General features: G+C 41.6%; 1 protein-coding gene across 3 annotated transcripts in view; it reads right to left on the bottom strand.

Moving 5' to 3' along the window:
* Positions 1-22,976, bottom strand: part of me1 (malic enzyme 1, NADP(+)-dependent, cytosolic) — an 84,972-nt gene that overhangs the window by 49,029 nt on the left and 12,967 nt on the right. For 2 of the 3 annotated variants that reach the window (XM_087175187.1, XM_087175186.1), the window contains exon 1: positions 2,978-3,127. In XM_087175187.1, the coding sequence (XP_087031313.1) occupies positions 2,978-3,114 (137 nt within the window). In that variant the 5' untranslated portion in view covers positions 3,115-3,127. Of the gene's footprint in view, positions 1-2,977; positions 3,128-6,552; positions 6,686-22,976 lie in introns of those variants that run through there. The other variant, XM_023410503.2, reaches the window with a different exon arrangement.

Genomic DNA, 22,976 nt, shown 5'->3' on the forward strand with positions numbered 1-22,976 from the left:
TCTGAAAGGGAGTGTTTGTGGTTTCTCCCCAAACTCAAAGTGCTTCTGCTTCAAGAAAAGAAGTGATTCTGAGACAATCTGATTATACTGATGCATCACCTGCAAAATTTCTTTATTTAACCAATGTATTTGTTTTTCTAACTCTAGAAGCGTAGGCTTTATTTAAGTTTTATTTCTGCAACTCTAATTAGGAGATTATACAACCCCTCAGATATGCATCTTGAGTCTCCCAGAGAAGACATGGGAAGGTCTCTAGGGTGTTGTTAGTATCAAAAAATATTTCTATTGGCATGTAGAAATATTCAGAAAATTTTGGGTCATCAATGAATTAAGGACCTTTTCTCCATTTCCTGGGATTTTCATGCACAACAGTCTCTAGAGTTTACTCAGAATGGTGTGAAAAAACAAAAATCATCTAGAGTGTGGCAGCTCTGCTGACACAAACACCTTGTTGATGAGAGAGGTCAGAGGAGAATGGCCAGACTATCTCAGGCTTATAGAAAGGCTACAGTCATTGAGACAACTACTCTTTACAACTGCAAAAAGAAAGAAAAGCATCTTGCCCAACATGTTGAATCTTGAGTCAGATGGGCTACAACAGTACAAGTCGGTACTACCTCGGGTTCTACTCCTGCTAGCCAATAACAGAAATCTGCTGCGGTGGGCAAGTTTAAGACTGCATAAACATAGTCTGTCTGATGAATCTGGATTTCTGCTGAGGCAGCAGATGGTTGGGTCAGAATTTGGCATCAACAGCCTGAATCCATGGACCCAACCTGTCTTGTGTCAACAGCCCAGGCTGGTGGTGCTGTAATGGTGTGGGGAATGTTTTCTTGGCACTTTGGGCCCCTTTACACCAATCTATCATGGTTTGAAAGCTACAGTCTGTCTAAGTATTGTTGCTGACTATGTCCATCTTATGGCCAAAATTTACCATATTCTAATGAATACTTTCAGCATCATAAAGCACCAGGTCACAAGGCAAAAGTCGGTTGTCTCAAACTTGTTTCATGAACATGACAGGGAGTTAACTATACTTAGGTGGCCTCCCAAGTCACCAGATCTGAATCTAACAGAAAACCTTTGGGATGTGGTAGAACAGGACATTTGTAGTCTGAATGTACAGCCGACAAATTTACAGAAATGATGTGATGCAATCATGTCAAAGTGGAGCAGAATCTCAAAGGAAAGTTTCCAACATTTTGAGGAATCAAGGTCACAAAGACTCAAGGCTGTTTTGAGAGCAAATAGAGGCTCTACCCAGTGTTTGGTGTTCCTAATAAAATGCTTAGTGAGTGTACACATGAAGTGACATTGAGAGAGTATTCAGACCTCTTCACCTTTTTCACATTTTGTTATGTTGCATCCTTCTGCTAAAATCGTTACAATCCATTTTCTCCCTCATCAATCTACATAATGACAAAGTGGAAACAGAATTTTAGCATTTTTTACAAATCTATGAAAAGGACTCAGACTGGGCTGAAGGGTCACCTTCCAACAGGACAATGACCCTAATCACACATTCAAGACAATGCAGGAGTGGCTTCAGTCGGGCTCAGAGCACAGAGGTTCTTGGGCCAATTTAACCCCAATTAACCCCTCCTGACAATCAGAGGTGAAATCTGGTCCCGGACCTTGTTCAGGCCAGATTATCTGGTAATGTGAGGGGTTCACAGATCCAGTCTTAAATACCCCGAACTGCTTGCAGACTCAATGGGGCCGCACCAAATTGGGATGATATGATTATGATTACGTCAGTTGCGGAGCTGATAGTGTTGCCAAGCAACAGTAAACATTCTAGTCCTTGACAATAACATTAGCTACCATACTACTGTTGACAGATATCAAAACTCACAGTTCAAATCTTACCTGCAGTTCTCGCTGAAGGAACCTGTGTTGACTGCTTCTCACCAACCATTTTTGTCATCTCATTCTGCTTTAGTTTTTTCTCACTGTAAAGTTTTACTAATGTTACAGCAAGTTGGGGAACCCTGGTGGCTCACCTGGTAGAGTGCGTACCATAAACCATAAATGCTTAGTCCTAACTGCAGCAGCCTGGGTTCGAGTCTGACCCGTGGGCCTTTGCTGCATGTCTTCCCCTCTCTCTCTCTCCCCAACATTCCTGTCTCTCTCTAACTGCAACTATCAAAATAAAGGCAAAAATTAATTAAAAAAAATGTTACAGCAAGTTGCCACAACACAGTCTCCATTTTGTTTACATCTGCTTCCCCATGAGATGAGATCATGTGAGGTGGTGCATTGCTCCCTGATTGCTCCCTCTGGCAGGACAACCTTAATAATATCCTGTAGTGTGTGATGCACCATTATTTTCAGATCTTGTGGTGTGCGTATGCTTGAGATTAGAAAGAAGCTGTGAGGCTTCTCCCCTAATGTGCATGATGCAACCCGATATCAAAATCAGTGAGGGTTTTAAAACTCTTGAAGCTCCAACCAATGAAGGAGGAATGCGTCTGAATACTTATATCAATGTGACATTTCAGTTTTTCCTTATTATTAAATTTGCAAAAATTTCTAAAATTTTGTTTTCCCATGGTCATTATGGGGAACTGAGTGCAGATTGATGAGGGGAAAAAAGTAATTTAAATGATTTTAGTATAAGGCGTCAACATAAAAAAAATGTGAAAATAATGAAGGGGTCTGTATACTTTCTGAATGCTCTGTATCAGTGAGGCAGTGGAATACTGCTACCACACAACCAACAGTTAAAGAAAATGCTGGCTGATTCACAGTGCTGCAACAAAAAACAACAAAACAGCCAATACCATAAAACACTTAATAACCGAGTGGTGGAGGACTGACTGGTTGGGAGCAAAGAGAGAAAACAGCATCACCCACTTCCTGTTCACAGCAGCAAGAAATAAACTGAAAAACAGCTTAATACAAATTAGATTCATTTGCTTGGGAATAAACTGTTTCACAGTTCAAGAGGAAGAAAAATGTTGTGAGTGTGACTCACCTCGGTCTTCTAAATATCAGGCCGTATTGCTGGCAGGCCAGGCCTACAGTGGGGGTGTAAATGATGGGCATGAACCTTTCGACGTCTGACAATAGCACCCGATAGAAAAGCTTCTCGCTGCGATCCTGGAGCCCCATCAGGAACACATATCTGGGAACGACAGGGAGGAGCAGGTAGGAAAACACTGCATGTTAATCTTTAACATCTTGAGAACTCATACCTGCTGAATTGAGGAAGGCGTTATTGAAGTCAGATGTGAAATCCTGTGTGTTTGTGAGTGAAATGTAGCAGAGAGATTGGAGGAACTGGGAGGAAAAGGTTAAGATCTTAGTATGAGAGTATACTATACCAGACTGTAAAAAGAAAATGATATTTTTCCCAATGATATTTGGAAAAATCAGGCCCTTAGATAGCCTACACAAGCCTTTTGTTCTGACTGTAGATTGACCATGAACTGAAGGTTTGCATATGACCCAAATTAAGAAGCGCGCGCCAGAAAGGGCTCTATTCCTAATCAGAGAAGTTTCCATAAAGCCAAGAGCACAAGGTGCCTCTTGTTGAGGGGCTGAAAAGCATGAACGCCCTCTCTGCTACAGGTTAGGCCACAGCAGCTGCACAATACACGGTGGTGACAGCTGCTCTTGAAGAAAAGCGTTTTCATATTGGTGAACGAAAGTAGCTTCTGCCACATGTAATTTATCACATGAAAGGTTTGTGTATGCCGTACAATACAGAGTTCAAATGAATTTTTCCACTGAGTGATTATTAGCCATTTAGCTGAAAGTATAGTGGACCATATACACATACACACACACACACAAACACACACACACACACACACACACGTTTTGGAGATAGATCATGTGACTACATATATCCTATCCTATTGCTTCTGCTGAGGAAATCCATGAGTTGTGGGTTGAAAGCTATGAAAAAAACCTGCACGTTGATCTTTGTTTGTGGTTTTTTTTGTTTTTATTTTAAATTCAGTTCATTAGTTTCATGTGAAACACAACATTTTAGTAGAAGAAGCCACAGATAGAGGAGAAATATTCCCTGCTTGGTTGTATGACCACAGCACCGTGATGTTACTGTGTTAGACTGTCACACCAGAGACCAGGATTCACATCCACAGTCCCATCTGTGGTTTGGTTTAGGCTACAAAAGAACTCTGGTTAAGGTTAAAGAGAGATTGTAATTTTGGTTAAATGTAAATGCACACATTGTGTCTGAAGTCACTGTGAACTTTCCTATATTAAAGCAGACCGCAATGTTGTGGGTGCTTGAGCATGACCATGAAAAAGTAGGAAACATGTTGTCTGTGAACATTTTACTGATATGTTCAGTATCAACATAGTTGCAACTTGCCAAACGAAAATCATCAGGCCTACAGTCTTGTGGTACAGTACAAATCATCAAACACTGCAGGGGAAAAAAGGGAGCAAGAGAGATTAGGGCTAAAACTCACAGGAACATTTAGCAATTTATCAATTAGTCAAGCAAGTATTTTGATAATTAATTGTTTAAGTGTTTTATCAAGCAAACATATCAAACCTTTGCTAGTGCTGCATCTCAGATGTAAGAATTTGCTGCTTTTATTTTGAATACTTATACATTCTAGGAAAGAGTGATTGACATTTTTTATTTTATGATCATTTATGGAACAAATATTATAATATAATAATATAATTTGAGAAAATTATTGGCAGTTTAGTCAGTAATAAAAATAATCATTAGTTGCATCCCTGGGTGAAATATCTTTTATAGCTTTTATCCTTTAGAAATCTCTCTTCTCAGCCAATAGACACTAAATGAGACATTCGACATACAAAGCAGGTTGAAACTGATCTTCATGTGTAAAATAGTTGACGTGCCCCTTTAAGAACAGAAAAGTAAGGACAGACATTACACAGACAGAGTTTGGATTCTGTTAGCAGCTGAATTCAGCATGAGAATAAAATAATTCTTCTCAGCTCAAACGGGTTGCAACATTTTGATGATTTCACTCATCGTTGTCAATCAGTTGCTATGACTCATCGAACAAAACTGTAATTAAATCCCCTCATTAAATACTAGCACACAGTATCACGGCAGTGTGCTATTGTTTGATTTTATGCTGGCACACTTTAAGGAAGGTTTCTTTCTCCATTCTTAACCTTACAAGGCGTGAACACTTCCCACACCCAGGAAACAGGAATATTTACAGTACACACTGCTTTATAAAGCAGTATCCATGCTGACTTACTGAGTGCAGTGCTTCCTTTAAAGTCAACCTACTGAGGCAGCCAGGACACAATCTGTCTCTATCTTAATCTATTTTAGCATGAGTGATCAACTGGCTCTGCTCTGTCAGGCTCATTTTAGGCCTGATCCTGCTTTCTAACAACCTCATTGGCTACAAGGTTTCCCTTTAGCCGAAGCATTTTATATACTTCAGTGTTTTCATTGGCAAAGCTTTTGAACATCCATTTCCTTCTGTTGAAGACACAGTCACAGTAGGTCCTCGACTCACTCCATCATCTCAGATCATAAATGCAGCGGCGTTCCGTAATTTGTCACAATAATTGAAAACCGCGACAAATTCCACTGAAAGAAAAAAAAAAATGGGAGTCTAGATAACTGATTAAAATAGAAGGGGAAGTAGTGAAAGTTTCAAGTTATGGTCGTAAAAAATAAATGACAGCATCCAGCAATAAATACCAAAAAAGGGTTGAGAGTCGGGGAACAGACTGTGTGTACAACACAGCAGGTTTTAGCAACAGCAGCTCTTAATCCAAAACCCAAAGCTGGAACGCACCCCAGCCCAAGACAGATTGTCAGTGACATTGATAGGGCATGGGAATGGCAATGACAAGCTCATAATGATTGTTTGTAGATGTTGATGCTGTCATGTTGCTATGGTGGAAAACGAGACGGCTGTCAGGAAGCTGCCTAGTTCCTGTTGACCCTAAATCTTGACTCACAGGGAGCTCACTCATCCTTGACATTAGGAGCGACAGCTGATGGAACGGATGACTGAGAAACAGAGACTGGAATAAGAGGCGGCTTCACAGACAGATAACATTAAGCCCCGGGCATCTAATTCAAAACAGTAAACCAAGCTGTGACTTCAAAATGAGGCCTGATCTTGTTTCAAAGAGCTGAAATGTTTGCATGTGGTAGTTTCAATACATAATGCTAACAGCTACGACTCCAGAGTTTCTAATGAAGCATGCAAAAACTGAACTGAAGTTTTCATGTGGTCGCTGTTGAGGTTATAAAAACACGCAGATGAAGGAGCACAGGGAGAAGATGGAGAAATGAGGGAGAAAAGGAGAAGAGAACAGTGTGGAGATTTGTTCGGTAAAATATATGGTGTTAGGAGATGGATGTGGATCTCCGAGGGCTGATCGCTAATCTGCCTCTCGGGTTTTGAAGGCTTCCAGATGTTAGATGTCTCGGTGCGCACAGAGGCAGGGGAATCCTCGGGGGGGATCAACTGAAATTCAACTCTGCTGATTTGGACCAGTAGAATATGAAGGTATTAAGTCATAGCAGCTACACCGTGAGGAGATTTCTCTCTGTGTTTGTCTTACCTGTCCAAGTCGTCTCTCTTCATGTCGTAGTTTTTGAGCACTCGCAGCAGCTGGACGTCCTGGCTGACGAAGCAGGAGGCATCAGGCCATGGATCCCCAGCTGCAGACGCTCCTCCAGGGAGAACGCCATGCCCTACGAACACATACACACACACACCACATCCATTATCCTCCACCATCATAACATGGGCAGAGACATCCCGAGAGGATGAATCACACTGGGTGATACATGTCTGGCTCAAGGGCACATCAACAGTATGCTTCTACTCTGCTGCTGTGTCTATCCTGCAGATACCACAATGCACTCAAGCACTTAATAACTTTTAATATTAGTATCTATTGGGGATGTTTTTTTTCTATGTGTATTTTTATTTTCATTGGGCTGTTATTGCAGAGATGCCACTTGAAGTTTCATTATACCTTGTATAATGAAAATAAAGACTATTCATTCATTCATCCAACAGACGGTTTCAGCAGCAGTTAGACTTTGTGCATGTTGCCAGCCCAGTGCGTTTCTCCAGCTGATCTCAATCTAAGTCAGTGGCCTTGAATAAATGAAGGCACATACCCGGTTTACTAACCTCTAGATAGCAGACTGACAGACTGATAAACAACACAAGACCGTGGAGTCTTTGCAGGTAAATCTAGAGTGACTTGGGACCAGTCGTTCCATGATGATAAATTATTTCTTGTTTGACTTGTTTTGTCTTGATATACTTAATGTCTACTTGAATATTTCTGTGTTATAATACTTTATAGCTTTACTTTCCCACATTTTACCTCATAGCTTGTAATTACCTGGCGCATTCTGCACACTATTACAAAACACATGCTCAGCTTCTACATGACGATTCATTGTTCAGTGTTGTTTTGGAATTGAGCCCTTAAACTTTTAATTTCTTACAGAGTAAAAAAAATTTAAAAAATCAGCCAGTATCACAAGAATATTTCAACTTTCTTAAAAACAAATTTTCATCTGCAACCTTTTTAAATAAATTGACTTAAATCAAAAACAGGTTCACATGTTCTCACTGCACTGCAAAGTTCTTAAGGACTCAATTATAGACAGAAACAGCCTTAAAGGATCTGAATACTTCTACTACCTCTGTTCACAAAAGCACATTCTCCTCAACAACACAATAGAGTACATTGTGTGGCATAAAGTACATAAAGTAAGGGGAGTCTTGAATCTAAGTATAGAATCTTCAGTCTGGACAGTCCAAGCAAAGAGGTATGAAATTCTAACCTGGCCTGTCCATGGTGTCTGTTCTGTAAATACAGTGAACCATAATAAAACAAAATAGCATCACAATATAAAATATCAGATAATTTTGTATTACTTTTTCATTATAAGATATTTTATTCCCTTTTGTGAAACAATCATGGTCAATCTTGTTGCACTCTTGGTGTTTACCTCCCCGGCTCAGCTACGCTCTGAAAACTCTGAACTTTGAACAAATGAATATCTAGGAAGATATTCACCAGTCCTTTCTCTTCAAACATTCCTGAGTGATGAGAGAGAGAGACGGCGGGTCAAATGTGTTCTCTGTTCTGTCAGGCTGTTTGCTCTCAGAGGGGGCTTCCTGTCAGCCACCCTGTGTTCAGAGGGGCTGCCGTTACCTCACACGCTGGCGTGATGTCTGCTCTCACCACTGCACATCCTCAATAACACACACAGACTTCACGTTGACCTTTACTTTTGGCTTGCATCTTGCTCACCCCTGACCTCTGAATGGTAAAATTGAAAAAACATGCGCACGGGTTTAGTGTCAAGGTTTTAACCCTCAGGAGTCTGACCTCTGACCTGTGCGGCTATTCCGAAGGAAGGTGGCGTGTGTTCATGTGATGTCAAAAAGTAAGAGACTGAGGTACTTCAGATACAGATAAAGCTTATCTGCATTAAAAAAGTAAAAATAAACTGTTCCCAAAGCACCACATACAAGCTCTGAGTCCATATTTAAAATGGGAACAGCATTCTCCACTATTCTCTGCCAGTGAGGCATGATGTGGTGGGCATTGGGCATTTTTAATCCTTCCAACTATAAAAGAGCAGCGACCCGGTGAAACCTCAGCCTCAACATGCCAGCTACTGTTGCTGACTGCTGAGACAGAAGCAAAGCTGCGCTGCAAACGTCTCTGTTTTGGATCACGTCCACGGATGCTTGGCCCTGCCGCCACAATTTACAGCCTCTCCAAGCCACCAGCACTTTCTGTGTATCTGGCTGTGTTAAAACGCTTCTGAGGTTTAGAAAAAAAAAAGAAAAATGTATCACACGAGACGCGCTGTTAGAAGGAAGGAGAAAAGCACTCGACACAGAATAAGGCATTTGGAATAAAATTTGGCTTTTTTTGACGTCAGACGAACCGCCGGTGCTGACCACAGACACACTTCCAAAGCTCATTAGACTTACATAATGATGCATTTTTAAAAAGCAGACAGCTTACAAATGGTTGATTTTTAGATTTAATCACAATTATTCTTGAGTGTACGAGAATAAAACAAGCCAAAACATGCCTCTTCCTCTCTGGGAGAACATCTGAAACAAATGCTTATTGTCTATGATCTATCAGGAGTGTGTGTTATTAAATAGGTTAACACAGAATAGATAAATCCTTACAAACAATGTTTAGTTCACAGCATTGAATTATCTAAGCGCGACTGCAATAAAGGACATCGGTTATTTCAGACACTAAAGTACGAGTCCCGATCCGTCTGCCGTTCGCCGAGGCTCGACACAGTCTGTACTTAACGGGCCTCAAATAGGCAGAAGCAGCTCTGAATTACAACCTTCCCCAATTATCAAAAAAGATTTTCTATTTTTCAGAGAGCCAGCTGTTCACTTCAGACTCCATGTGTGTTTGGGACGCCCCACTGCTCTGCTGTCTGCCACTGCTGACCATGAGGAATATATGGAGCAAAGTCTTAAAATACATGAGGCAAACTGAGCTTAATATGAGGCTATAAAATGAGATTCATTCCTCGCACAGGCTCAGTCTGCTCTTTCATTAGCTGAGATACACTCAGTGGCACTTTGTAGCGCCCTGACGTTCTCTTGCACTCGCTCTGTGAGAGTTCCTGACACAGCTCACACACGAACCCTGAAGAAAAACACACACAATCACACACACATATACGCCCACAAGAACAAGCGCACATGAGCCTTTAATTAGCTGAAACGCACTTTGTTCGTACTGGCTTACACTTCCGTTTGAGACAAACAGCCCTCTTTGCACCAGTTGTACAGAATAACTGAGCAGAGCTGCACAGGCATACAGATCCACAATCAGCACACACAAACAATTGTGCTTACATTTTACTTTTCTAATGTTTTCACTGTCTCAAACTTTTCAAAATTAATTTTAACTCCTCACTTCCTTTCAGTTTTGACTCCTAGGGGGACCCGTAATCCTCACTTAGCAGCACAAAAAAAGGACAACAGTACAATTAAATAGACTATGATCATCATAGGGTGTGGTAAAAGCTGAGGTATAATACCACAGTATATGTCTAAGAAAAGTTTGCATCCTCCTCAAGTAATCATTGATTTAATGCACCACCCAGTGAGGATGCTAGCTGACCCAAATTGAACACACCCAAAGTGCTGCATGACCAACAGACAGACTAAAATGTTCATGATGGATCCTCCAGCAGAGACTTCCCATCCGTCTCAGCCCACAACCCCTGAGAATGACCCAGTAAAGACACTGAATCTACAGCAGGTCGTGGAGGACTTCCTGGTGCACAAGACTCACAGTACACAGTGTGCTAAAACTGTGCAGGCTCTTTTTGTTTTAATGTGTGTGTTTGTGGGCTGCACGCTGCGGGCGTCGTACTGTTAACTGTCTGCCTTAGTGATGTTTAGTTCTGCTGTTGGTTTCTATAAGAAATGTCGAGCTATTTGATTTATTTTTATTTATAACTTCATAGTGCCTGTTGCACCTTCTGCTGTGTCAGCCTTTTTATTTATTGAGTTTTGTCCTCTTCTCTGGTCAATTTTACTAAAGCCGCACAGAGGGAGGTTGCTGTACATTTATAACTTATAATCAGTTTTATCCAGTATGCAAAAGTTTCTACTAGGGCTGGGTTGAAAAAAAATTGTTTTGTCTGATTCAAATCAATCTCCATTTGAGTAATCCAATACTGCTTCATAAAATCCAGATATCAATGTTTTAATATGTCTTTTACAGTCGCCCATGGATGTGTGATGCTGTAACCCTGTTAGTTCTGCGTGACCAGTCTTATTGTGCAACAACATCTAGTCGCATGAGAGACAAAAAAATGGCAAGTGAGACTCAAGTCTAAAGGCAGATATGCGGTTGCATTTCAGATTTAAAAACTATGAAGACAGCGAAGAGCTGGACAAGTCGCTAGAAGAAGAAGAAGATGTCGGTATGCACTGTAGCCAGTGCACTGGGGTACGTTAGCAACGCACATTACTAAACTACACATTATTTCTTGAGATGTGTGTCTAAACTGTTGGTCATGTTAAATTAAAAAATGCATTAATGTAACTGCTTTGGGGTCCTTTCATCAAGTAAACATCAATATTTCTAATAATGCACCAGGCTGGAGCCACAATTTACTTTAGCTTTAGTTCTGTCACATTTCTGAACCCAAATGCAGAAAACAAAAAAGGGGGTTGGTGGGAAGAAAGGTATAATAACAAAAAGTCACTTACAAACTAGTGAAGCAGAACTGAGAAAATGCAAAGGCAAAACACAAGAACAAAAAGCTGAAGCACTAAGAGGCACGAGGGAAACTCAACAGCACAAAGCACAGAGCACAACTGACCAAGACAAGTGGCAGCACAGAGACTAAATACACACGAGCAGAGCAGGTAACCAAACACAGGTGTAACATATTAGACCAGGGCAGACAATCACAGAGGTGGGAAAACAAGACAAAGACAGGAAGTAAACGAACAGTGGGCCGCACAAGGTAAGTGATTTCAAAATAAAACAGGAAATAAACCAAAGTCCAAACATAGAGTCAGCTTTCATTTCCAAATTCTTCAAAATCATCCCTCATAAGGAGATAAAGTAGGGACTATGGCTGGGGAGTGTTTTTTTTTTATTTTTTTTATTGTATTCGCATATGTTGCTATAACAAAGGGCATAAATTGATACCAATTCAGTTTAAACTCATCAAAAATCAGGCATGCTAGACATCAATCAATCATTTCACTTTACGTTAGACAGGTGGTCCCAAGAATACAAAGACAGAAGAACAAAACATGTAAAATAGAGATTAAAAATAGGTTATTGCTGTATATCACGGCCAGTCAATTTGAATGAAAGGGCCCATGAAAGTGTACCATGCCTCATTTAGAACAATTACCCTCACAGCACTATGGACCCTCAAAGGCCATTTTCACATGTGAAATAGATACGACCATGCAGTTGGGCCCAACATGGACAATTAACATACCCCTACAAAGGAGGAGGCAGCTTAGCCATACAGAGCTGGGGGGGGGCCTCTGGCCAGTAGAGTGACTTCATGACAGGGGATACAGCTGGTTGGGTCAGGGCCGGGCACCAGTGATGGCGGGAGAAAAAAGAATGGGGGGGGGGGGGGGGGGGTTCATTGCAAGAAAGATTAGTGGTGCACGGTTCATAGAATTTGGCTGGGAAAGCGTGGGAACCGTGACGCCAGTTTTAAACATCTCTTTGACTTCGTACTTGAATATTGGCTTTGCGACGCCCCTGTCCTCAGCATGTAAACAGACCTGCCAATCTCTCCAACTCCAAGGTCCTTTCTGCTGGACTCCTTCAGTCAACATGTCCATCAGTCGACTTTCTTAGGCATCCAGGAAAAACCTTTTCTCAGTATAGGTTATGGTAAATATATCGTAAGAATCGTGGGCCAAGACTGTGAGGAGGGAAGCTTCATCCCACTGTTGAAAAGTTATGACAGCGTCATACTAAGAATATTCAAACTCCGGTGTGTTTTCCCCTTTAGTATGGCAGGAAAAACAACCAACCTAAAACTCGATCCAGAATGTTTTCTCCCCTAGAAGCAAAACTCTTTAACCTAACAGTCCCTGGTTGGCTTGTAATTGTTAAGTATGAACCTAAATGAGTCAAACATGCAAACAGATGAATCAGAGCTTTATCAGTCATAAATAAAACAGATGTCTACTTTTCCCTTAACTCGATTTTTTGGTGTATGTTTTTCAAAACCAAAGTATAGTGACAAACATACACACCTACACGTCAAAAGCCAAAAACCTCACATAAATGCACACTCACACACTCATGTGTACACACAAACTGTCCCTGTTTGTTTGTCAGAATACAGGTTTTCAAATGTTGGGCTGCTGTAAAGCCTCCTCTCTCTCCCCTCTGGAGCTCTAAACTGGGCTGGGCAGGATAAATCCACGAAAGCTTCCACATGTCCCTGACCACATCTGAAGTGCTCGCACCCTGTGCCAACACATGTGATGCCCGCAGCTCCATGTTCCAGAAGCCGTGGTAACAAACCAAACCTGTAATCTACCCACTGGGCAGTGCCACCCCTTAACCTCGGACTGCTGCCATGCCCACCCCAAAACATTCAGCGGAGAGGAAACAGCTAATTAGTTCACCAGTGGGCCAAACGAGAGAGATGTTCTTTTCAAACCTGATAAAAAGCCTTTCTGTGCTTCCCAAGGAGTTCAAAGGGCGGGTCTGTTGAAACCTTTCAGTGTAAAGATTTAGAAAAGTTAAACACACCGCTACCTCAACCTTTTAATTTCTCTCTGCCACAACCACACAGAGCTCTGTGTAACAGCAGAGCCACTCCCTTCATCACAGTTACAACTTCCCCTGATCAGGAAAGAATTAAATTCCCTTTATGCCACTGGAGGAGTGGGTTTCTTTATCACAATATGACCACGGGTCATAAACTTTTCTCTCCCTTGATGTGTTAGAAAGTGAATGTGTGAAAGGCAGTAAGTGAATGTAATGGAGCATGTTACACATGAGTGAAACAAATGTCAGATCCTGAACTGAAGAAAAGAAAACGGCTGTGTCCTCTGTGGCCATGGCGACACTTGATCACATGATCATCAAGGTTGTCTCAGCTTGGCCTCGAGACGAAAAATATTAAATAACACAAAGCCTGTGATACACACTGGAAGCATTAAGTTTGAAAGACGTGGACATGTAAGGGAAGGGAAGGGGAAGTCTAATGAGAGGTTATGTCCAGTTGTATTATGGGAAATGAAGGATCCAGTACTTTTGAAGTTTGACCCATAGCAGGGACAAATGCAATTGCAAAGAATGCAATGAGACTTACCTGGTACAGCACAGAGGTATTAAGGGGGATAGATATTGAATCCAGAAATCTCTACCACTTCACAAATCTATAGCATGTTGTTGTATATAGTGTATCTCCATATTATCCTACACTATTTCTAATGCAAAATAGGAGGATCTTGCTAGTCTCTTCAGGGAAAAAACAAGGTGATCTCGCTTAGTGTATAGCAGCAAAGAACAGACGTTTCTGGCAAATAAATCATCTGTTCCTTCAGCTGTTATTTTTCTCTCCTTTTTTCAACAAAACTGTGTGACTCAAAACACAATAACTGATTTAGATGGAACTTTTTGTCAATGTGTTGCCAAAGAAAAGACCTGCACCAAAAATTTTAAACCCTTAAAAGCCTTTCCTCTCTCTGGGAAAACTTTAAAATGATGTAATTCCACACAACGTGTGAGATTCCCAGATAAGGTGACAAGAAGGAGGGGGACCTTCCTGCTGACAGTCATCAACCCCCCCCCAACACAAAAAAATCCCACTTCCACATAAAAATCTGTCAGAGAGTTATATGTTGCCTCACTCCAGCCCGTCTCTTTCCCTGTGTGTTCTCTGAGCTGCAGTTTCAATGGAAGTGCCCTCTGGTCTGGGAGAAACAACCCCTATTGAGAGAGACCTGAGCCTAACACGACAGAGAGGCCTTTCCCCATTGAGCCTCTCACAACCACAGTTGCAGATCAGACACGGACACAAAAGCCCACAGGCCTTCAACAGGGAGAGGGCTCAAATGTTTGGCACTGAGATACGGGCCTGGCAGAGATGTGTGTGGCCACAGAGCACTTCTCTATTCAGCGCTGTGTGGGAGAGGGAGGTCTTTCTTTTCATGAGGGAGAGCCGAGGCACTACAAGAGATGGCCTTCTTGTATGACTTGTTTATCAGTAAAACCACTTGCTGAAAGTGATGTCTGGTGATAGCCATCTTAACCCTGCCACCCCTCATTCATCTGTCCTACATTCATGCTGCATTAGTGCCACCACAGCTTTTTTTTTTTTTTCATGTTTTTCTGAATGTTGAACTTAATGATTCAGGTCAAGTCAACAGCATTTATGAGGCATCTAAATACAAATTGTTTGGGAGTGTTTCATGAGGTCAAAACAGAACAAAGAAACTAAATGGGGTAGCACATTACTCTGAAAAGAGGTAAACCACATCAGTCACACTGAAAAGCTATAAAAGTAATATAGAAATTTAAAGGGTGTTAATGTAGGTCTTTAATCAACATTTTAAAGACAGGAAATTGATCCTGCAAGGCGGTTAGGTTGATCTACAGTCGAGAGCAAAGAGATGGGTCATGACTCATCACTTCGCAACTCATACTTCGTTTAGCACAAGTCCCAAAATCCCAAATCAAGATCTACAAGTGAAGTCACAAGTCCTAAGACTTAAGCTTTTCATGCTTCAAGTCCCAAAGTCATTATAGACCCATTGACATAAGTGACATGAAGTCATGAAGACATGCCAGCTGTTGCAGGTTGGATGGCATGCATTTGACTACAAATAAAATGATCATGATCTGGCATGAAGCCTACTTTTTATTGATTGTTTGTCAGCCTGAATCTAGTTGGTGGATTTTACCCCACGGAAGTTGGTTTATCAGCTCCATGTCTGCCCAGATACTGAGTGACCTACAAATGGAATGGGACTGTATATCATTACCACTTGGAGGGCAAAGAACCGAACACTTTTGTGCTGGCGGCACAAAGAAGCACTTCTTCAATGGCTGCCAAAACAAAAGTTGACTTTGAATAAACCTGAAATGAAACTGTGCGGGGGGGGGGGGGGGGGTGGATGAAATGTGCGTAACATTGAACAGGACTGTGAGAAAGTCATCTACCGCGGTTGAGTTCACCCACACTGTTGTTACACCATATACCACTGTATCTGGATTCACTTTTGGGGGTGATGTCAGAGCTCGTCAGACCAGCAACCTCTCTGCAGCTGACCAAACAGGGAGCGGAGCAGCGCTGAGGCTGTTCCCATAAACACCACCATCAGCGCCATCTATTCTACCCCACTATTACTGCCACGTGGACAAGACTGTTTGTTACAGCTAGAGGTGCAGCACACAGCATCTCAGTTAATCATATGAATTGGTGCAATCAGCGAAAAAGAATAGTATCTATGCAAGGAAGACAAACAAACAATGAGATGGGGATTTGGACTTGGCACTGAAGTAAAGAGGCTTCCTTGCCTCGAGGTTTCAGACATGCCCACGTGAACATCTTTATTCTTAACCCTGAATACAATATGTGCCCCAAACATGCAAACTAAGCCCATTTGGAAACCAACGCTCATGCAGGAGACCCATAAATATCGAGAGTCAGCAGAAGCTAAATTAGAAACTTGCTATCACAGGAAGCTTCCTGGTGAGCTCACTGGTTTGGCTGACAGTGACCCGCACTGGGGGAGACTCTGGCCAACAGCTGGAGGAAAGACTGAGTCATATGCCTCCCCTTCTCCATCCCCGCTCTACTGTTTATAAACACACGCACTGATATGCATGCACACACGTATACACACAATGCAAAAATAGCAATGTTAATGCAGATTTTAAGTGAAATCTTCCTAAAACAGACACAGCCTCGTGCTTATGTGTGCGGATATACAGTGTACACACAGGTACATGCACTGATGATGCTTCATAAACACACGCACTACACACTAAGCTTCACTAAGTCCTAATTCACAGCAGAAAAGATGAACGGTGAGTCCATTTAATCCTGCTGCAGGAGAAGACCCACGCTCCACGACATCCTCATTGTCCAGCAGCACACCATGGCATCCTCTTGTTTTATCAATAGCGGTATGTGTGTCTAGACTCTGTGAAAACAGCTGGTGGGAGTAAGAGAGTGGATACCCCAGTGGAATGACAGATTTATCCCACAGTTATCATAGTTGGGATTAGAGGACAGAGTCCAAAGATGAGAGAGATGGTGGGCTGAAGGGTGACAAAAACAAAGAAAAGAGCGGGAAAAGAACACCAACCAGAGGCGGGTTTTTTCTTCTATTAAGGTCAAAAGTAAACTGATCAGGCCGCCAGCGTCTAGCGGGTGGGGTGACCGGTTCACTGGATGTAACAGACCAGCAGGAGGGGGCCAGTATTCACAGCTCTTTCAGGCTGTGATCATCCAGCCAACCAAGCTCGTTATATAACAGCAAAACCACCAAACCACTCACCAGCACCACCACACTCACAGCTCAGCCTCTCTCTGGTGCTGCCACGTAGAGAGAGAGAGAGGGAGAGAGAGAGAGAGAGAGAGAGAGGAAGGTCTACGGTGCAGCAGGCAGCGCCTATCAGAGGCTGTTTCCTGCTCAAATGTGGTTTGAGCTGTGAGCAGAGGAATCATTTAAAGCTGCACTAGGCAAGATTGTTTGGGAACATTACACTTGTTTTAGTTGTCCAAGTCAAAAATGAGGACTCACGCAGAGAAGAGCAACCCAGCACATTCGCAATACACATCTGCCATCAGGTGAGGTCACCAGCAGAAAATCTTTCCAGAACACAGGAACCAATGGAGCAATGAAAAGCATTATTATCAGTTTATCAACAGAAAGGTACAGTGATGTTGAACCTCTTCATTAACTGAAACAGATTTACACTTTCTCCTTTCATACAACAGAAACACATGTGATACTGGTCTACTGAACTGCTGGGCACATGTTCCCAGAGATCCTGCCACTTGGTTTCTGTACCCAGTCGCCTCTTTACAACCATATGATGTGATGCAAGCTACGTGACAGTCTGTAAAAAAAATTCAAATGACTACTAATCAAACCTGGTTAGATTCTTTATGCATCGGATCAATCGGCACTATGGCGAGCATTTCTCAAATTCTCACATACAGCTAGATTTTGGTGCTGTGGACAATGAAGCGCTATTCTACCAATTTGGCAGACATTTGATTTGAAACAGTGATACATCACAGAAGCGACACGTAATTCTAATGAGGACTCCCATCACATGGTCTTTTTTTTCCTTTTTTTTTTTAACATCTGTCTATTACTTTTAGCTAATCATTTCAACTGTTTGTCCATTACTTTTACCTTTCTATTTAACCATTTATTCATTTTAGCTTTTTAAACTATTTTTCAATTACTTTATTACTACTACTTATTTATGTAATACATTCATCAATTTTAGCTAACTATTTAATCTATATATCTTTTGTCTGACTTTTGGCTATTCTACTATGTATCTTATAGCTGTCTATTGAAACAGTTCATCGATCACTTTTTGCTAACTATTTTATCATTTATCCAGTACGTTTGCTAACTGTGACTGTAAGCCATCTATTTCCACCATTTTCTTGAGGTGCTCAGGTGTTCCAGCTACCTCAATATGCGGCGGATATTTATTTTATCTTCTTTTGCTCCACAATCTTTCCAAATACCGCCATCTGCACCTCTGGGGTACCAGTCCCCTTGGTTGGAAAACTACTATATACTATGAATGCAATGTCCCCAGTTTGATTCTTGCATGAAAATGTTGACGTCTGAAACTGAATATGCAGTTAGCAGCTACAATACAAAATATTGGTGTTGGCCTTCAGGAAAACCCTCTCTAGTCAAACTCTTAAGGAGATGGAAAGAGAGAGAAAGAAAGCAGGTGTTAAATCTCTATAGTGCAGTCTTTAGTGGTTTCCGGTGCACAGCAGGGACAGCCAGCGAAAGCCAGTTTAGTGACGTATGATGTGTTCTCATGTATTCTCTTACATTTTATATTAAACTAAGTGTTTAAGTGTGTGTTGGACAAGTGATAAAAGGGAAGAGGGAAAAGGGGAGTGCAGGGCAAAATGAATGCATTCATTCATGCTAGTATATGCGTGTGTGTGTGTGTGTGTGTGTGTGTGTGTGTGTACATGCTCACTCTCTGCATTTGATCTGCAAAGCATAAAGCAGCTATGAACCTGAATGGAAGTGAGCTCTGGATTGGTTCTTGTCCAACACAAATACTGACCCTCATACTCAAACTGTTGACCCATCCCCTTTAACTCGCTCCAGTCTCCCCAGAAATATTTGTCCTCCTCACTCATAAATCATCCATAGCCCTCCATCTATCTCCTCACTCATTTGTAGGAACCACTTCGAAAGACCTGTGTGAGTTTGACAGCATGCCTGCCGTCAATCATCCAGCTGTTGCACTGAATGATGGGATTTTCTCTCATGCTGGGGTGGGTGGGGGGGTCTACGGATCAGTGCCTGTGTCAGTCATCTGAATCGTTCATCCATATGGAGTCCGCCCGCACTTAAACCACATCTTTTTACAGAGCTACATATTGGGCCCACGCTTCACAGGAATGCATTTCCTGTTTTAAAGGAAGCAAATTTAATGCCATCACTGCACTCATTGTTCCTGACGGCCGTAGCGGTCATCCGACACTATATAAATTCTATGGGCATCAGCAATCAAGTGGAAACAGTAGCAACATAAGAGGGCCATCTACCCTGAAACAGAGTGGTCGTGCTGTGGCTACAAAGCAGCTCACATATGGGAATGTGACCTAAGCTCTGTATCATTCCACATACTGATTCTAACCAGGCTTTGAGTATATGATACATTCACAAAATATTTCTATGTGATGACTTTTTTATTTTAAGTAGAGGGTGTAACAAACTCTTCCATTTCATCCAAGTCATTATTCATGATGTACAAGGCTCCATTATTATTTGTCTATATTTCTATTCTAAATATTGTCAATCTATACAGCACTGTAAATACATGAAACAGGTAGTGATGATAGTTGAATCCAACTTTTCACTGTACTGGTTTCCAACATCCAACATACTTTCATCCAAAACTTTAATTTCCCAAAGGAGACGTCACCCTTTGCTGCCAGGCTGCAGCGCCCGTGGAGTGAACAGAGGTTAAGTAACTTCCTATAAGTTAGAATAATAACCTGAACCCTTCAGCTGGGACGTGACCTCACTAACCACCTCTACTGCTTGTCACAATTTTCATCGCACTGTAGTCAAACTGATATCTGTGCATCATCACCTCCCCATCAAATAGCGCTGATTTCTCTGACCCACTCCCCTACAAAATAAATGTCTTCAGGTTTATAGTCCCGGTTGGTTTTATATCTGCTTATGTTTAAGATGGGGACAAGCATGAGAAACACAATCATCTGTGTGGCTTCGCTTTGGAATCAGCTCAATCAGGGATTCCTCTGAAAGTAGAGCCAGGAAAGAACGGCTGATTATTTAATGGAGCAGGCGGAACAGTTAGGCTGACACAAGGTTAACATATGTTCACTGGAAGTCAAACCAACCAGTCAAAAAAACTGTCAAAAACTAGTCATATTTGTCTTGGCAGGGGTCAGATAGCATATAGCATGTAAGCACATATCTGCCAAAACGCTTGTAAATTTCTGAGATTGTAGACAATTTGACAAAAGAGTCCTAACCCTATACTGGACATAAGTGGTAGTCTCAACATCCAGAGGACACGAGGAGGCTTAGAAAGTCTGAGGCAGCAATATGACAATAATGGTCAGAGATGTCTGTGCTCATTTCCCATGGAGGTAAAGCACTGACACACATCCTAACGGCAAATAAAAAGGCCTTCAAATGACCCTCTCCACACTGACTTCATTTCAAAAATATCACACATGCCAGAGAATCATACGCTAGCTGACCCCTGCCCTCTGACAAATATGACTGGTTTTCTGTTCAACACATCACAGGTGCAACAGATTTCCCTCAAAAGCTAGAAACCCTTGACACCTCACTGCTTCTCAGTTTGTCATCGTGACGTGACCTAAAACTAACAAACTGCACCGTAACAAGCTTAGTGAAGAGATCCAAACATTTCATGGATGCCACCTTAAGTGAGGACCCTAAGTGTTTTCTCTCTCTGAAAAGAAAGAGTGAATGTTTTCTTAAATGCTCCTAATTGTACACAGAGAGTGAATGGGAGGTTTATTTATGGGCTCTGCCTTCTGCCTGCAGGTGTAGTATCGAAGAATGGAAAACCTTGCACAACCTGGTGTAAATTACTTTGTATGTCCATGCTCGCATGCATGAATTCATGTGCATGACTTTGTGTGTGTGTGTAAGAGAAAGTGAGAGGGAGTGTGTGTGTGTGTCCACTTGGTGTACTGAGGGGAACCTTGAAACACTCCAGACTTACTTACAGCTGGTCTACACTGCGTTAAGAGGGAAGTTCCCTCTCTGGTGGAATTTCCATTAGAAATGGCCACAATGGATCTCCTGTAACAACTTCATAGTAACACAAGCCTTTGCTCAAGTGCCATAAAGACCACCACATGAAAGGGTGAGAGATGACAGTTTCATTTAATATCTTTAACCTACATGAGAATCTGTGAACACACAGGAAAACACAGGGATTAAGTATCATTTTTCACCCACAGGCTCCCAAGAGAAGCTCAAGTGAAAAATACAAATGAGGTTTGTCATTTTGGATACTATAACTGCCCTCAAAAAAGAAACGTACAATCAGCATCACTTGATCATGATGCAATGTTATTATTTATGGCAATCGTTACACTACCTAGGCTTTAATATACGTTTATGACCAGAGCAGCATTTCCTGCAGGGGGAAAACACACTTATATTAAAGTTGTGGGATTTCTTAGTTTAGGGATATGATTCTTACTTTGGGTGTGAGCGGTCTGCGGTCCGCTTTCCCTACAGTGACATGTCAAAATATCTTCAGTCAAAAAGGCCTGCTGCAGAGCCCTAGTTTCATTTTGTTGTAGGGAAAGCCCATGACAACTGCTTTCATCCTTTTTGTCTATCGTCCTCATTGTCAAATCTATCAACATTTGGTTGGTTCAAATGCCTGGTGAGCCCAGAGCACCTTACATTAAGCAATTTTCTCTGGCAAACTCTTTCATTGTCTCCTGAAGCCATGAAAATGAAATGTCTGGGTAAATGCCCCCGATTCCTGTTTTTTGCATGTCATGATTTCCAAAAAGGTTTTCTCAAATGATTTTCCAGAAATTATATATTGATATTGTGATATAACATTATATGTACTGTGAAAGTGGATTTTATCCATATCACCCACCCCTACTGCAGCATGCCTTCTGTTTAACTCTAGCTCTTCCATAACGACCCACTGTATTAGCCTAGTGGCTTATGGGCAATTAAAGACAGCTCTTAATCTCATTATCTCCTGTCTTTCTGCTCCTCGTGTTAGGAGACCATCAGTGACGGACAGGGCTGCACACTGAGCCCAGTAAACCTGCCACAGGGAGAAACACCAGACCACCTGTATGAAGTACAAGACAAATAGTTCATTCTGTGCAATAGGAGACAACAGCACTGATCATCACCAGAGAAGTCTGAGAGTGCCGTTGTATGAAAGTAAGTATGACTATGTAAATGTATATAAAAATGCATGATACTGTACACAATGTTTAACATTCGTGACTAGGCCTATAGATTTATTTACTGGAAAAAAATTCCCATACTTCTTCAGTGAATCAGCTGTCTGAGCTTTTTAACTGGTACTGCCAATAGGGAGGTAAGGATTTAGAGTCCATGTCTAATCTTTACATTTGCTCATTGTCCATCTTTTTTTTTTTTAAACAGCACAGGAAAAAGTGCAGGAATGTACAGAGCACATGAAACACACAAAGAGACTGTTAATATTTTCTAGAGCAGAACGGAAACAACGCCTCAATGTACAGATTATACAAAGCCTCGGAAAATGGGGCCGATGAGTTCAACAAATATTTGTCTCCAAGTTAGTTTTTCTTTTTCGCATTCGTCACTGTACTGCTGCGATACAGTAGATTCCTCACAATGGCTTATCTCAACCTACTTCTGAAGGAAATATACAGTTCAGTAAAAGGTCACACGCCACTAAATGTTTCAATGAAGGCAAATGAAAAGGGAAAAAATGAAAGGTATGATAACATAAAAGGGAACGTTGCTTATCATTAACAAAATAAAATAAAGAGGAGTGATTCCCTGATTGTGGTGGAATGATCCGCCTCATTCTGACTTGTTAGAAGTGAATATGAAGCTAAAAGTGGTCAGTGTCATTTTTTTTGCCCATGTAAGCGCTCACTGTTGAATATGTTTGCATTCAGTGTGAAGCCACATAGTGACAGGTTGTCCTATTATGTTCAAATCCTGCGGCTCTTCTCAGCCCCCCCCCCC

Source organism: Seriola lalandi, unplaced genomic scaffold (genome assembly GCF_002814215.2).
Source record: "Seriola lalandi dorsalis isolate HSWRI2012SDOR001 ecotype SW California unplaced genomic scaffold, Sedor1 jcf7180002054425, whole genome shotgun sequence".
Classification (NCBI taxonomy): domain Eukaryota; kingdom Metazoa; phylum Chordata; class Actinopteri; order Carangiformes; family Carangidae; genus Seriola; species Seriola lalandi.